General features: G+C 39.1%; 1 protein-coding gene across 2 annotated transcripts in view; it reads left to right on the top strand.

Moving 5' to 3' along the window:
- The window catches only part of LOC109439550 (signal-regulatory protein beta-1-like), an 89201-nt gene that overhangs the window by 32542 nt on the left and 41798 nt on the right, over positions 1-14861 (top strand). The window contains exon 1 of one of the 2 annotated variants that reach the window (XM_074317242.2): positions 3707-3826. The exons of the other annotated variant lie outside the window; for it this stretch is intronic. Coding sequence (XP_074173343.2) covers positions 3724-3826 — 103 coding nt within the window. The 5' untranslated portion in view covers positions 3707-3723. Of the gene's footprint in view, positions 1-3706; positions 3827-14861 lie in introns of those variants that run through there. 2 annotated transcript variants of the gene reach the window in all.

Below are 14861 nucleotides of genomic sequence, written 5' to 3'. Positions count from 1 at the left end.
ATATTTGTGGAATTAATAATGAATGGATGAATGAATGATTTTTCCTACAGCTCCTGCCCACCCTGTAATGCACTGTCTCCTGCCCTCCTCAAAGGTCTCAAAAGGGGAGAAGCTACAAGGACTTACAAGTTATCCGAGTCCCCTGCCCTTCGCTCTGCCAGTCCCACCTCCACCACCGACATTCTCCCTCCACACACCCTCCTGATGTTCCTTCTTTCTGATAATAAAGTGAGTCAAGAATGGACTTTGGTCATGGGGACTCAGCGATGTCTGGACCCTGGTCATTGAGCTTTAGACTGGCGCTGCCTTCATCCAATAGGGAATCAAGCCTTATAAGACAATAAGTTTCCATCCTTCCCTGATTGTGAACAAGGCATGATTTTCAGAGCAGATTTTACCCTATCCAGAGCTTTTGCAAGTATGATTCCATTCTAACACATATATATTTGAAATCACTTAAGTTGAATAAAATTTTTCTATTCTAAAATACGTAAAGAATAATATTAAAATATCCATGGACTTACTGTGTCATTTTTGCAAAATATTACAACTTTATAATTTTATAACATATGCACAAATTCTTAAGCAAGATTTAATATTACTTTGCATGTTTTAATTTTTATATAAATGCAATTATACTGTGTATGGCATTCTGGAACTTTATTTTGTATTTTGTACCTTATTCATGTTGATATATGCAACTCCATTTCATTAATTTTTCAATGATCTATAGTTTCTAATGTAAAATATGCTACAATTTATTGAAGCATTATCTAATGTTTTGCTAGTACAGCTTTAGAACAAACATTCTTATCGTCACTTCCTCGGCACATATGGGAGAGGCCCCCTTGTTTCTCCAGTGCGGTCGGCAAAGCAGCAGTGTTGGTATCATTTGGGAGCTTTTGTTACGTAGAAAACTGTTTTCAATATATTATTAAGTTTTGTTCTTTTCATTTATGCTGTTGAGCTAGCTGTATTTTCCTGATGTGCACGTGTGTGTGTGTGTGTGTGTGTGTGTGTGTGTGTGTGTGGTATAGGTGGTAGAGGTCGTTTTTCTTCTTCCACAAGGATAAATTATCCAGCCCTCAATGATCCACACTGCCACCTTTGCCATATATCAAGTTTCCATAAATATGTGGGGTTTTCTTTATGAGCTCTCTGGCTCTCATTTAGCCAGAACAGTTGCATTGAGCTGTTTGTCTATCTCTCTGTCAGACTTACCCTGTCTTAGGATAGCTTTATAATAAGTTTACATACCTCTTTTGGGGCAAACAGTCCCATCTTTATATATTATACATAATTGTGTGCTATTTTTGGCCCAAGTACATTGTAGAATCACTTTGTCAAGTTCTACAAAAATCCTCGTGTGGAATTATTATTTGATTGCATTGAACTATATATTAATTTGGCATAACTGATACCTTTCAATATTGAATTTTCCCGTTCACGTACGTGATAGAATTTTATTTCAGTTTTATGACTTTCAATAAACAATTTCACAGGGTTTATTTTACCCATAATGGTCTCAGGCACCCCAATAGAGCTATCTTTAATGCTTTTTAGTTTATGGAATTTTAAAAATTTATTTTTACTATTATCAGTGGGTTTTGACTACAATTTAGGGTTCTAATTAAGTTTTTTTAAAGTTTATTGGGGCAACAATTGTTAGTAAAGTTACATAGATTTCAGGTGTACAATTCTGTATTACATCATCTATAAGTCACATTGTGTGTTCACCACCCAGAGTCAGTTCTCCTTCCATCACTATACATTTGATCCCCCTTACCCTGATCTACCACCCCCCTCCCCCCGTACCTTCTGGTAACCACTAAATTATTTACACTGGACAATACGTGGACACAAGCAAAATGTCCTTCGATAGATGAATGGATAAAGAAGTTGTGGTATATATACACAATGGAACACTATTGCGTGGTAAGAAAAGATGAAATAGGACCATTTGTGACAACATGGATGGATCTTGAGATTAGAATGCTAAGCGAAATAAGTCAGACAGAAAAAGCAGAGAACCATATGATTTCGCTGATATGTGGTATATAAACCAAAAACAACAAAAGAACAAGACAAACAAATGAGAAACAAAAACTGATTGAGTTTTGATCATCAGTCTTATAATGAACAACTTTATAAAACTCTTAAACTATTGCTAATAGTATGGACACTTTTTATTTGCTACGGGGATAACATTAATTATCTAGAATTGGTTTCTGACTTTATCAAAGTAACATAAGGCTATGGTTAAACAGTCAAATACGAAAACTGGAGTCTTTCAAACCTCCCACCATTTTCAACCTCCTAGAGGCAACCATTTTCAACTCCGTTAACTGATTATTTCTGGTTTTACTGCCATATCTCTTGTGTTGTATTCTTGGTTTCTCACTCTTAGGCATTGTCATTGACTTCCCACAGTGGAAGATGGGACAGAATGTTCTGGTTCTCCTGACCTCGTGGCACACACACACACTTTCTATTCCTCATCTCCTGGATATTATTCAATTACAATTTTGGATAACTGTATACTCAGCATCTGTGTTATAATGACCACGAGACTGGTATTTAAAGCTGAGCCTGTAGCATGCCCAGCTTTTCTCATGCTGATGTCTCACGTGTATGTTTCTGTCACCACCACCATGACCAGAATGCAGAGCAATCCCGTGACCATAAAGGTCACCCTGTGCGAGTGCAGTGACCCCACCCCCACCTTACTAAACCCCTTGCAAAAGTCAATCTGCTCTCTTTTTTATAATTTCAAAAATGCAATATATGTGGAATAATACATTGTGTGGCATTTTGAGATTGTTTTTGTTCACTCAACATAATGCCTTTGAGAAACTTACAAGTTTTAACATGTAAATAACATTCCTTTTTGTTCTTGAGTATTGCCTTATACAGACGCACCACAGTTTGTTTAACAATTCACTTCTTATTGGATATTAGGATTGTTCCAGTTTCTGCTATTGCAAAGAGAACTGCTATAAACATTCATTCACAGGTTTTTGTGTGGCCTTCAGTTTTATTTCTCTGAGATAAACGCCTGGGAGCGTGATTGCTGGGTCATATAACTCACTTGCTCTCCTGAAAGAAATCAGGATATGATTCCTTTTGTTGGATATAGGTACTTACAAATTCTGAGTTCCACATTGCACTTTCATTTGGGCTAAGTTTTACCAGGTCCACCAATAAAGGGTTAGAATGAGGAGGCATTTCAGGGGCAGAACTAGTTCCTCCAACACTGACTCCAGGTGAATCCCCTTCCTTCCTCCAGCTGAGTAGCTCTTGGTGAAGTTGGTTCAGAAGAGGCCACAAGCCGGTGACATCCTAGGGTCCTGGGCTTGGGAGTTTGGGACACAGCCCACAACCACGGACCTTTCTTAGCCTGGGCTCCCAAATGGGGCATCTCCATGAAGACCTCAGATGGTGTGAGGGACCCAGTCGAGAGCTGGTACCCCGACGGGGAGGAAGCATTATTTCCTGTGGGCCTGTCCTAATCTCTCTGAAACCATTAAGATGAATAATTTCTCACAACGTAGCTGCCTTCACTGCTTGGTTCTATTTCACAATCTGCAAGCAGGAACTATCTAGAATCTAGAAGCAGGCTACTGTCTCACTGCCATTTCACCCCATCCTAGGCCCTTCCTCTTAATCACAGGAGGTGGGGCTTCGCTCCTCTCACAGAGTGGAGTCCAGGTTCTCCCAGCTCACATGTGGACAGAGCTGCCTGCTCAGGCCTCCAGGATGACCGTCCCTGCCTCCGGGCCCCACCCCCCTCCTTGCCTCCTGCTGACTCTACTGCTGGGACTCACAGGTGAGTGCACCTCGGGTTAGAATTCCCTCTCCCTGCTTCTGGACCACTTCCTCATCCTGGAACTTTAGAGCCTCCAGGAAAACAGGGGTGTGTCATTGGGGCTGCCACAGAAGGCCAAGAACTGGGGATTATCTGGGAACATGAAATTAGGGATGAGAGACTTGTCACCTGGTTACCAGATGCATCAAAACAGGTAGATGATGCTGCTAACCACAACAGCAACAACTTCGTTTGGATGAACTAATCTAATCCCCACAACATCCCTGTGTGATATTTATGTCTTTTATCCCCAATTTACAGATGGGGAAATGGAGGCAGAGAGAGTAACTTGTCCAATGTCACCTATGTAAGGTAGTGGTTCAGCCAGGATACAAGTCCAGGCTGACTGACTCCAGAGTTCATTTTTGAATTATGTTATGCTGCCCAACTTCTCAGTGAAGACTGATTATAGAAAATTAGTAAGCACAGATAAGCAAATAAACGTACTGTCACCCCCGTCAGGCCACTCACAGACACCAGAGTTCAAATTGCGCTGCGTGTGCTCGTGAACTTCTTACTAATGATGCATTGGATGGTTCCTGTGTATCATTGTTTTTACTGAGCATTTAATATGTGTTACAATTTCATTTAATCCTTAAAACAAGCTGCACGCTAACAACTAGGATCTAGTTTTAGATATTTGTCAATGCATGTGTTTATGTGTGTGTATTATGAGTACAGTGTGTATGAAGAAGAACACACACGTACACACACGGGATAATTGAAAAGGCTTTCCTGTCGTTCTCTTCAAATCATTTTCAGTCTATATGAAATGCACTAGGACATATGTTTAGCCTCCCTGTTTCTCAGCCACCCTCCCTCCTTACTTGTGTGAATTTACTGCTACCCTCCCTCAGACTCTTAAGACAAGCAAGCGTCTCTCTTGGTAAAATGAGTAGAATTTGGTACATTACTATCTTGGATTCCCTCTTTCATGCTGCATATGGGTGAGGAGGGAAATAGGGGATAAAAGATACAGGTCCTACTGCCTGTCTGATCTGTATCTGTAGTTCTATCCACACCCATGTTCATGTCTATGTCTATATCCGTATCTATAGCATCTAATATCAGTGAAAGCCTCAAGGTTCCAGGAGGTGTAATGAGTAATAACTTTTCAATTTAATGAAAGTCACCTCATGGAGACACGATTGGAAATGTCCCGGGCTGTCAGCTCATGTGACCATTACATCTAAGGTAGATCCTCTTGTCACTGCTACCTACAGAAAAGAAAAGAAAAGCATAGAGAGGTTCAAGGTCACTCAGGGGTAAATGTTAGAGGTATGATTTGAACTCATGGAGTCTGATCCTACAGCTCAGGGGTTGAAAAGTTACCCTACTTCCAACCCATAAGATGTCTGCTGCTTCTGCAAAGGGATGTGAGGAAGGGTGGGTGTGGGAAAGAGCGTTTGTGTTTTTCTGCTCCTGGGCTCTTCTGCTTCCTGCGTATACACAAGATGCTTGTTTTTCACAAAGTCATTTATTTGGGAAACTCGGTTTCTCACATAATTCCCACAGATTTAGCCATTTAAAATAGGCTTCAGGGACTAGGGAGGTGTTGCCCCGGGAAATTCACACGTCATACAAATACTTATTGGCTACGTACGTGCCAGGAACTGTCAAAGGAACTTGGAGTGCCCTGGTGAATAAAACAGACAAAGTATCTGCCCTCATGGAGCCCATGTCCTACGGGGAAAATGGGGTTAAACAACAGAGATAATAATTAATTAAATAATATAGTATAGAGCAAAGTGTTGAGTGTTAATAAAAACATTAAATTATTGCTGAACAAGAATATTGGGGAAATCTGTATGCTGGGATGTATTTTGAACAGAGTAGTCTGAGAAGGGCTGTTTGAGCTAAGATTAAAAGAAGGTTGGAAGTGAGCTATGTGGTTACTTGGGGGAAGAGCCTCCCTGACAGTGAGCAGCTTGTGCAAAGGTCCTGAGACTAGAATCTTCCTGTTGTGTTCAGGGATTTAAGCTTTTGCTCTGAGTGAAAAGTTTCCATTGCAAGGTTTTGAAGAATGATTGGGCATGAGTTTTAAACTATTGTAGCATTCAGTTGATAACAGACTACCACTGGATATAGAGAGAAGCAACCGCTGCATTAAGAGGTCAATGCATTCATACCAACAACGAAAAGTGCTTTGCACCAGGACAGCAGTAGACACAGGGGAAGGATGAAGATTTGGATGCAGCTGAAGGGATGGTGACAGGCTTTCCTGGTGCACAGGATGGGGGCGGGAGAGCAAGACTCCAGGTGTTTGGGACCTGAGCTCCTGGAGGAATAAAGGTGGCTGAGCTGAGATATAGAGGGCTGTGGGGCAATTCAGGAATTCAGTTTTGTATGTGTGAACTGTGAGATACTGATTTCCATCCATAGAAAAATGTGAGTGGACAGTTGGGCATGCAAATTTAGAGTTCAGGGGAAAGCACTGGGCCACCGATGTCAGTATGAGAATTATAGATGTCCAGGTCGCAGAGCTCTTGCCATTTCCTGCTCCTCTCAACACTGATCCCTCTTCTCTCTTCCTTCTCTATTTCCTCCAAAGTTCATTCATATTTCTTCCCCTTTTTGTGTCAGTAGTTCAGCTTCCCCACTGTTAATTTTCTTCTTCAGATTGAAAACCCAAACCACCTAATGTTCTTGTCACTAACGGACCTGCCCTCTAACAGCATGTGGCCTCCTGAATGTCGTATGTGTTTATAAATATTGTTAAATGGTGGGTTTCACCAGCTCACACTCTGCCAAAATGAACCACACATTTTCTTTCTGAGGAGAAGATAAGAAATGGAAAAGAACACAGATTTATGGGTGGTGCCACAGCTGCCTCCTCTCAGATTTACATATTCTTTTGTCACCTGTGCTTTTGGTGTCATATACAAGAAATTATTGTCAAATATAGACTCATGAAGAGTTTTGGCTACAGTTTTTTCTAAGAATTTTATAGTTCAGTTCTTATATTTAGGTCTTTGATCCATGTAGATTTTATTTTTGTAAAAGATGTAAGATAAGAATTGAACTCCATTCTTTTGCATGTGGCAATTCCAGCATCGTGTGTTGAAACACTATCCTTTCTCCATTGAATGGTCTTGGCATCTTTGTTGAAAATCATTTAACCATATCCTCGTATATGCGAGAGGTTATTTCTAGGTTTTCTATTCTACTTCACTGGAATAGAATATATATTAATATACATTCTAATGACAGAACACACCACTTTGATTGCTGTAGCTTTGTAGCAAGTTTTTAAAGTGAGTCTTCTAACTATGTTCCTCATTTTCAATATTTTTTTGTTGTTTGGGGTATCTTTATTTTTCACACGAACTTCAAAATAAGTTTTTGTAGTTTTCAAAGAATGCCACTGGAATTTTGACAGAAATGTTATTGAATCTGTCATTTCTTTAGGCCTTATTGGCATTTTAACAACATTAATTCTTCCAGTCCACCAACACGAGGTGTATTTCCATGTACTGATGTCTTTTTAAATTTCTTTCGACGGGGTTCCGGAAAAATGGCGGAGTGAGGTGAGCCTCTGTAAAGCTCCCCTGGAATTTACAAAGAATCGAGCAACAAAAACTCCACAAAGGACTCCCTGCACAGCAGACAGGCAAGACGAAGAGGCCCACTACCGACTGAAATCACCTACAGGTGGGAGATTCGCGCGCGCGAGCGGGGGGAGGAGGAAAGTGAGAAGCGGGAGGAGACGCAGCTCCGCGGGCGCAGGACTCAGACCCAGCTCAGTGCGCCGAGCTCGCTGCTTCCCGGAACTACCGCAGCTGCGGGAGATCGGACTGCTAGGGCTCCGCCAGGGCTCCACAGGGCTGAGGGGACAGCATATAACACGGCTGAACCCAACGCTCACGGCAGAGACCTCGGAGAAAAGACTGAGGGAAAAAGGCTGAAAACGGTGGTTTAAGCCCGCACTGCCGAGCAGAGAACGGAGCCTTAGGCACTGAGACTAGCCGCCCCCTCCCTCCCCTCTCAGAGCTCGCCCCGCCCCCACCTGCCCGGTGCTAGAAGCGAAACAGTAGCAGTGTCAGATCAAAACAACAGAAAATTTGCTATATTTGAGAACTGTGGCCCACAAACACAAATCCACAGCCCAACTAGTTCCGGCAAAGGGAAGAGAGCTGTGGAAGCAGGACAGGCTGTGGTGGTGGTCGCTGCAATTGCTCTGGGCCACCTCTCACAGCTCACCCCGCCCCTGGCCCCACCTATCTGGGCGGTTCCCTGCAGGAGTAAACATAACTGCTGAACAAAAGAAAGACCTCTTCCTATCAACTTGTTGCAGAAGTCACTCCTGTAGATGTCTAGGAAGAGAAATAGTAAACCAGTAATCGCCATGAGTAACCAAGGCAACAAGATAGCTCAGAAAGAAAGTGAAAAATCTCCAGAAAAGGCACTTAAATATACAGAAATATGTGACTTAAATGACAGAGAATTCAAGGCTGCAGTTCTGAAAAAACTCAACGAGATACAAGAAAACACAGATAGGCAGTTAAATGAACTCAGAAACTCAATTAAAGAACAGTATGAGCATTTTACGAAAGAGATTGAAATTTTAAAAAAGAACCAAATAGAATTTCTGGAGATTAAGAACTCAATAGAAGAAATTAAGAATGAAATAACCAGCTTAGGTAGTAGAGTTGACCAGATGGAGGAAAGAATCAGTGACATCGAAGATAGAAACCTGGAAATGACACAGATAGAAGAAGAAAGAGACTTGAGACTTAAAAGAAATGAAAGAACTCTACAAGAACTTTCTGACTCCATCAGAAAGAGCAATATAAGAATAATGGGCATCCCAGAAGGAGAAGAAAGAGAGAAGGGAACAGAGAATATATTCAAACAAATCGTCGATGAGAACTTCCCAAATTTGTGGACAGAACTGGACCCTCGAATCCAAGAAGCAAATAGAACACCTAGTTACCTCAATCCCAACAGGCCTTCTCCAAGGCACATTGTACTGAAGCTGTCTAAAATCAACGACAAAGAAAGAATCCTCAAGGCAGCCAGGGAAAAGAAGACGGTAACTTACAAAGGAAAGCCCATTAGATTATCATCAGATTTTTCAGCAGAAACTCTACAAGCCAGGAGGGAGTGGAACCAAATATTCAAACTATTGAAAGAGAGAAATCATGAGCCAAGAATAATATATCCAGCAAAGATATCCTTTAGATATGAAGGAGGAATAAAGACCTTTCCAGACATACAGAAGCTGAGGGAATTTTCTAATACACGACCTGCACTACAAGAAATACTAAAGGAGGCTATTCGACCACCATCAACAGGGACAATTTGTGGCAACCAAAACTCAAAAAGGGGGAGAATAAAGGCCTGAACCGGAATATGGGAATGGAGAAAGTAAGTGTGCTGAAGAAAATGGAATACTCTAAATATCAAACTTACTTTTACATAAACTTAAGGGTAACCACTCAAAAAAAATCCAGAACTGAAATATATACTGAAATAAAAGAAGAAACAGAGGGAAACATCATAGAATACCACCACACAGAAATAATAGACAACAACAAAAAGGCAAAGAAACAATGGAGACACAGCCTTACCAGAAAACTAAAGATAGAATGACAGGAAATTCTCACATATCAATAATCACCCTAAATGTAAATGGACTGAACTCACCAATAAAAAGGCACAGAGTAGCAGATTGGATCAAAAAACTAAACCCAACCATATGCTGTCTCCAAGAGACACATCTCAGCTACAAGGACAAGCATAGACTCAAAGTGAAAGGGTGGAAATTGACACTCCAAGCAAATGGTGCCCAGAGAAAATCAGGTGTAGCCATAATGATATCAGATGAAACAGACTTCAAGGTGAAAAAGATAACAAGAGACAAAGATGGACATTTCATAATGGTGAAGGGGACTGTAAAACAAGAAGACATAACAGTCATCAATATTTATGCCCCCAGTCAGGGAGCACCGAAATACACCAAGCAACTACTAACAGAACTAAAGGGAGAAATTGACCAAAACACAATTATACTAGGGGACTTAAATACATCATTGACAGCTATGGATAGATCATCCAAACAGAAAATAAATAACGACATAGTAGCCCTAAATGACACATTAGATGAAATGGACATAATTGACATTTATAGAGCACTTCATCCTAAAACATCAGACTACACATTCTTTTCTAGTGTACATGGAACATTCTCAAGGATAGACCATATATTGGGACACAAAATCAGTCTCAACAAATTTAAGAAGATTGAAATCATACCATGCATATTCTCTGATCACAAGGCTTTGAAATTGGATATCAACTGTAAAAAGAAAGCGGGAAAAAACACAAATACATGGAGACTAAACAACATACTTTTAAAGAAGGACTGGGTCAAAGAAGAAATTAGAGGAGAGATCAAAAGATACATAGAAACAAATGACAATGAAAATACATCCTACCAAAATTTTTGGGATGCAGCGAAAGCAGTTTTAAGGGGGAAATTTATCTCATTACAGGCCTATCTCAAGAAACAGGAAAATTCCCAAATAAATAACCTCATGTTACACCTTAAAGAACTAGAAAAAGAAGAACAGGTAAAACCCAAGGTCAGCAGAAGAAAGGAAATAACAAAAATTAGAGCAGAAATAAATGAAATAGAGAACAGAAAGACAATAGAAAAAATTAATGTGACAAAGAGCTGGTTCTTTGAGAAGATTAACAAAATTGACAAACCCTTGGCTAGACTTACTAAGATAAAAAGAGAGAAGACACTGATTAACAAAATCAGAAACGTAAAAGGGGAAGTTATCACGGACACCACAGAAATACAAAGGATCATCCAAGAATACTATGAAGGACTATATGCCACCAAATTCAACAACCTAGAAGAAATGGATAAGTTCTTAGAAACATATAGCCTTCCAAGGCTGAACCATGAAGAACTGGAAAATCTAAACAGACCGATCACCAGTAACGAAATTGAATCAGTCATCCAAAACCTTCCCAAAAGCAAAAGTCCGGGACCAGATGGCTTCACTAGTGAATTCTACCAAACCTTCAAAGAGGATCTAATACCAATTCTGCACAAACTCTTCCAAAAAATTGAAGAAGAAACAGTACTCCCCAACACATTTTATGAGGCCAACATTACCCTGATACCAAAACCTGGTAAAGACAGCACAAAAAAAGAAAACTACAGACCAATATCTCTGATGAATACCGATGCAAAAATCCTAAATAAAATTCTAGCAAATCGAATACAACAATGCATTAAAAAGATTATTCATCACGACCAAGTGGGGTTCATCCCCGGGGCACAAGGATGGTTCAACATACGCAAATCCATCAATGTGATACATCATATAAACAAAATAAAGGACAAAAATCATATGATTATATCAATTGATGCAGAAAAAGCATTTGACAAGATACAACATCCATTTATGATTAAAACACTTAATAAAATAGGTATAGAAGGAAAATACCTTAACATAATAAAAGCCATATATGACAAGCCCTCTGCTAATCTCATAATTAATGGAGAAAGACTGAAGCCCTTTGCTCTACGTTCAGGAACACGACAGGGATGTCCCCTATCACCTCTGCTTTTCAACATCGTGTTGGAAGTCCTTGCCAGAGCAATCAGGCAAGAGAAAGAAATCAAAGGCATCCAAATTGGGAATGAAGAAGTTAAATTATCACTCTTTGCAGATGACATGATGCTATATATAGAAAACCCTAAAGACTCCACCAAAAAGCTATTAGAAACAATCAACGAATACAGTAAAGTTGCTGGCTACAAAATCAACGCACAAAAGTCCATTGCCTTCCTATATACCAACAATGAAATCTCAGAAAAAGAAATACAAAAAACAATTCCTTTTACAATTGCATCAAAAAGAATAAAATACCTAGGAATATACTTAACCAAGGATGTGAAAGACCTATATGCTGAAAACTATAAGACTTTTCTGAAAGAAATTGAAGAAGACACAAAGAAATGGAAAGACATTCCGTGCTCATGGATTGGAAGAATCAACATAGTTAAAATGGCCATATTACCCAAAGCAATATACAGATTCAATGCAATCCCCATCAAAATCCCAATGGCATATTTTAAAGAAATAGAACAAAAAATCATCAGATTTGTTTGGAACCACAAAAGACCCCGAATAGCCAAAGCAATCTTAAGAAAAAAGAACTATAATGGAGGTATCACACTTCCTGACTTTGGCCTGTACTACAGGGCCACAATAATCAAAACAGCATGGTATTGGCAGAAAAACAGACATATAGACCAATGGAATAGAATTGAGAACCCAGAAATAAAACCACATAAATATGGACAGATAATTTTTGACAAAGAAGCTAAAAACATACAATGGAGCAAAGACAGCCTCTTCAATAAATGGAGCTGGGAGAATTGGATAGCCACGTGCAAAAGAATGAAACTGGACTGCTATTTGTCACCATGTACCAAAATTAATTCAAAATGGATCAAAGACTTAAGCATAAGACCTGACACAATAAACTGCATAGAAGAAAACATAGGTACTAAACTTATGGACCTTGGGTTCAAAGAGCATTTTATGAATTTGACTCCAAAGGCAATGGAAGTAAAAGCTAAAATAAACAAATGGGACTATATGAAACTTAAAAGCTTCTGCACAGCAAAAGAAACCATTGACAAAATAAAGAGGCCACCAACTGAATGGGAGAAGATTTTTGCAAACAGTGCCTCCGATAAGGGGCTAGTATCCAGAATATACAAGGAACTCATGCAACTGAACAACAAAAAAACAAACAACCCAATTGAAAAATGGGCAGAGGACTTGAAGAGACATTTCTCCAAAGAGGACATACAAATGGCAAATAGACATATGAAAAAATGCTCAACATCACTAATCATCAGAGAAATGCAAATCAAAACCACAATGAGATATCACCTCACCCCAGTCAGAATGGCCATCATCAACAAGACAAATAGTAACAAATGTTGGAGAGGCTGTGGAGAAAAAGGAACCCTCATACACTGTTGGTGGGAATGCAGACTGGTGCAGCCGTTATGGAAGGCGGTGTGGAGGTTCCTCAAAAAATTACGAATAGAATTGCCATATGACCCAGCAATCCCTCTCCTGGGTATCTACCCAAAAAATCTGAAAACATTTAGAGATAAAGACACGTGTGCTCCAATGTTCATTGCAGCTTTGTTTACAGTGGCCAAGACATGGAAACAACCAAAATGTCCTTCGATAGATGAATGGATGAAGAAGTTGTGGTATATATACACAATGGAATACTATTCGGCAGTAAGAAAAGATGATATAGGAACATTTGTGACAACATGGATGGATCTTGAGAATGTAATGCTGAGCGAAATAAGTCAGACAGAAAAAGCAGAGAACCATGTGATTTCACTGATATGTGGTATATAAACCAAAACAACAAAAGAACAAGACAAACAAATGAGAAACAGAAACTCATAGACACAGACAATGGTTTGGTGGTTGCCAGAGGGTAAGGGGGGTGGGGGGTGGGGGGTGGGGGGTGGGAGATGTGGGTAAGGGGGATCGAATATATGGTGATGGAAGGAGAACTGACTCTGGGTGATGAACACACAACGGGATTTATAGATGATGTAATACAGAATTGTACACCTGAAATCTATGTAATTTTACTAACAACTGTCACCTCAATAAATTTAATAAAAAAAAAAAAAAAAAAAAAAATTTCTTTCAGCAATGTTTTCTTGCTTTCAGTGTACAAGTCTTTCAACTCAAGGGTTAAATTTACCCCTAAGCATTTTACACTTTCTGATGCTATTATCCATGGAATTGTTTGCTTAATTTTATTTTTGGATTATTCATCATCAATGTATAGAAGTGTCACTGAGTTTTGTGTGATGCTTTGTATGCCACAAGATTGGAAATCATTTCTTAGCTCTAATAGGGTTTGTGTGTGTGTGTGTGTGTGTGTGTATCTTTAGAGTTGCTACATACAAAGTCATGTCAGGGGCAAACAGAGAGTGTTTTACTTCTTCCCTTTTGGTTTGAATGCTTTTTATTTATTTTCCTTATCTAATTGCTTTTTGTGGCACTTTCACTATTGTGTTGAATATTAGTGACAAATGTGGGTATCCCTATCTTCTTCATAATCTTAGGGGAAAAGCATTCAGACTTTCGTCAGCAAGTAGGATATTAGATGTGGGTTTTTCATTCATAATTTATCATTTTGTGGAAGTTTCCCTCGATTCCTAGTTTGTTTTCCTCTATTCCTAGTTTATTGATTGTTTCTGTCATGAAAAATATTGCATTTTGTCAAATGCTGTTTCTGAAGCAAATGAGAAGATCACATGGTTTGCTTTCTCATCATTCTATTAATGTGGTATTTATATTATATTGTATTATATTGTTTGGTTTTCCTATGTTGAATCATTTTTAATGGAATAAAACCCCAATTAAAACCATATTAATTGTTTTAATATGCTATTGAATTCAGTTTGCTAATGTTTTGTTGAGGTTTGATGCATCAGTATATGTAAGAGATATTGTCTGTAGTTTTCTTATAGTGCTTTTGCCTGCATTGTTATCAGGAAAATACTTACCTGAGGACGAATCTCAGAATGACTCTGAAGAAGTTAAGAAGTCTTCCTTCACATTAAAATTTTGTGTACAGTCTGAAGAGGATTAGTATTAGTTCTCCTTTAAATGTTTGGGAGAATTCACCAGTGAAGCCAAGTGGTTCTGCGGTTTCTTTTCTTGGGAGACTTCCGATTATTGATTCACCATCCTTACTAGTTATAGGTCTATTCACATTTCCTGTTTCATCATGATTCAGTCTTCGTAAGTTTTGTGTTTCTAGGAATTTCTGTTTTATCTGGGTTACCCAATGTAGCGATGTATAATTATTCATAGTACTCTATTAAACTCATTTTTATTTCTGTAATATTATAGGGAATGTTGTTCATTTCTTTGGTTTTTGTTACTTGTGTCTTCCCTTTTTTTTCTTAGTCAATCTA

This window comes from Rhinolophus sinicus, chromosome 13 (genome assembly GCF_057876585.1).
Source record: "Rhinolophus sinicus isolate RSI-liver-muscle chromosome 13, RSI-T2T, whole genome shotgun sequence".
NCBI classification, from domain to species: domain Eukaryota; kingdom Metazoa; phylum Chordata; class Mammalia; order Chiroptera; family Rhinolophidae; genus Rhinolophus; species Rhinolophus sinicus.
The sequence above is the reverse complement of the archived record's forward strand: the minus strand, read 5'-3'. Positions and strand labels throughout refer to the sequence as shown.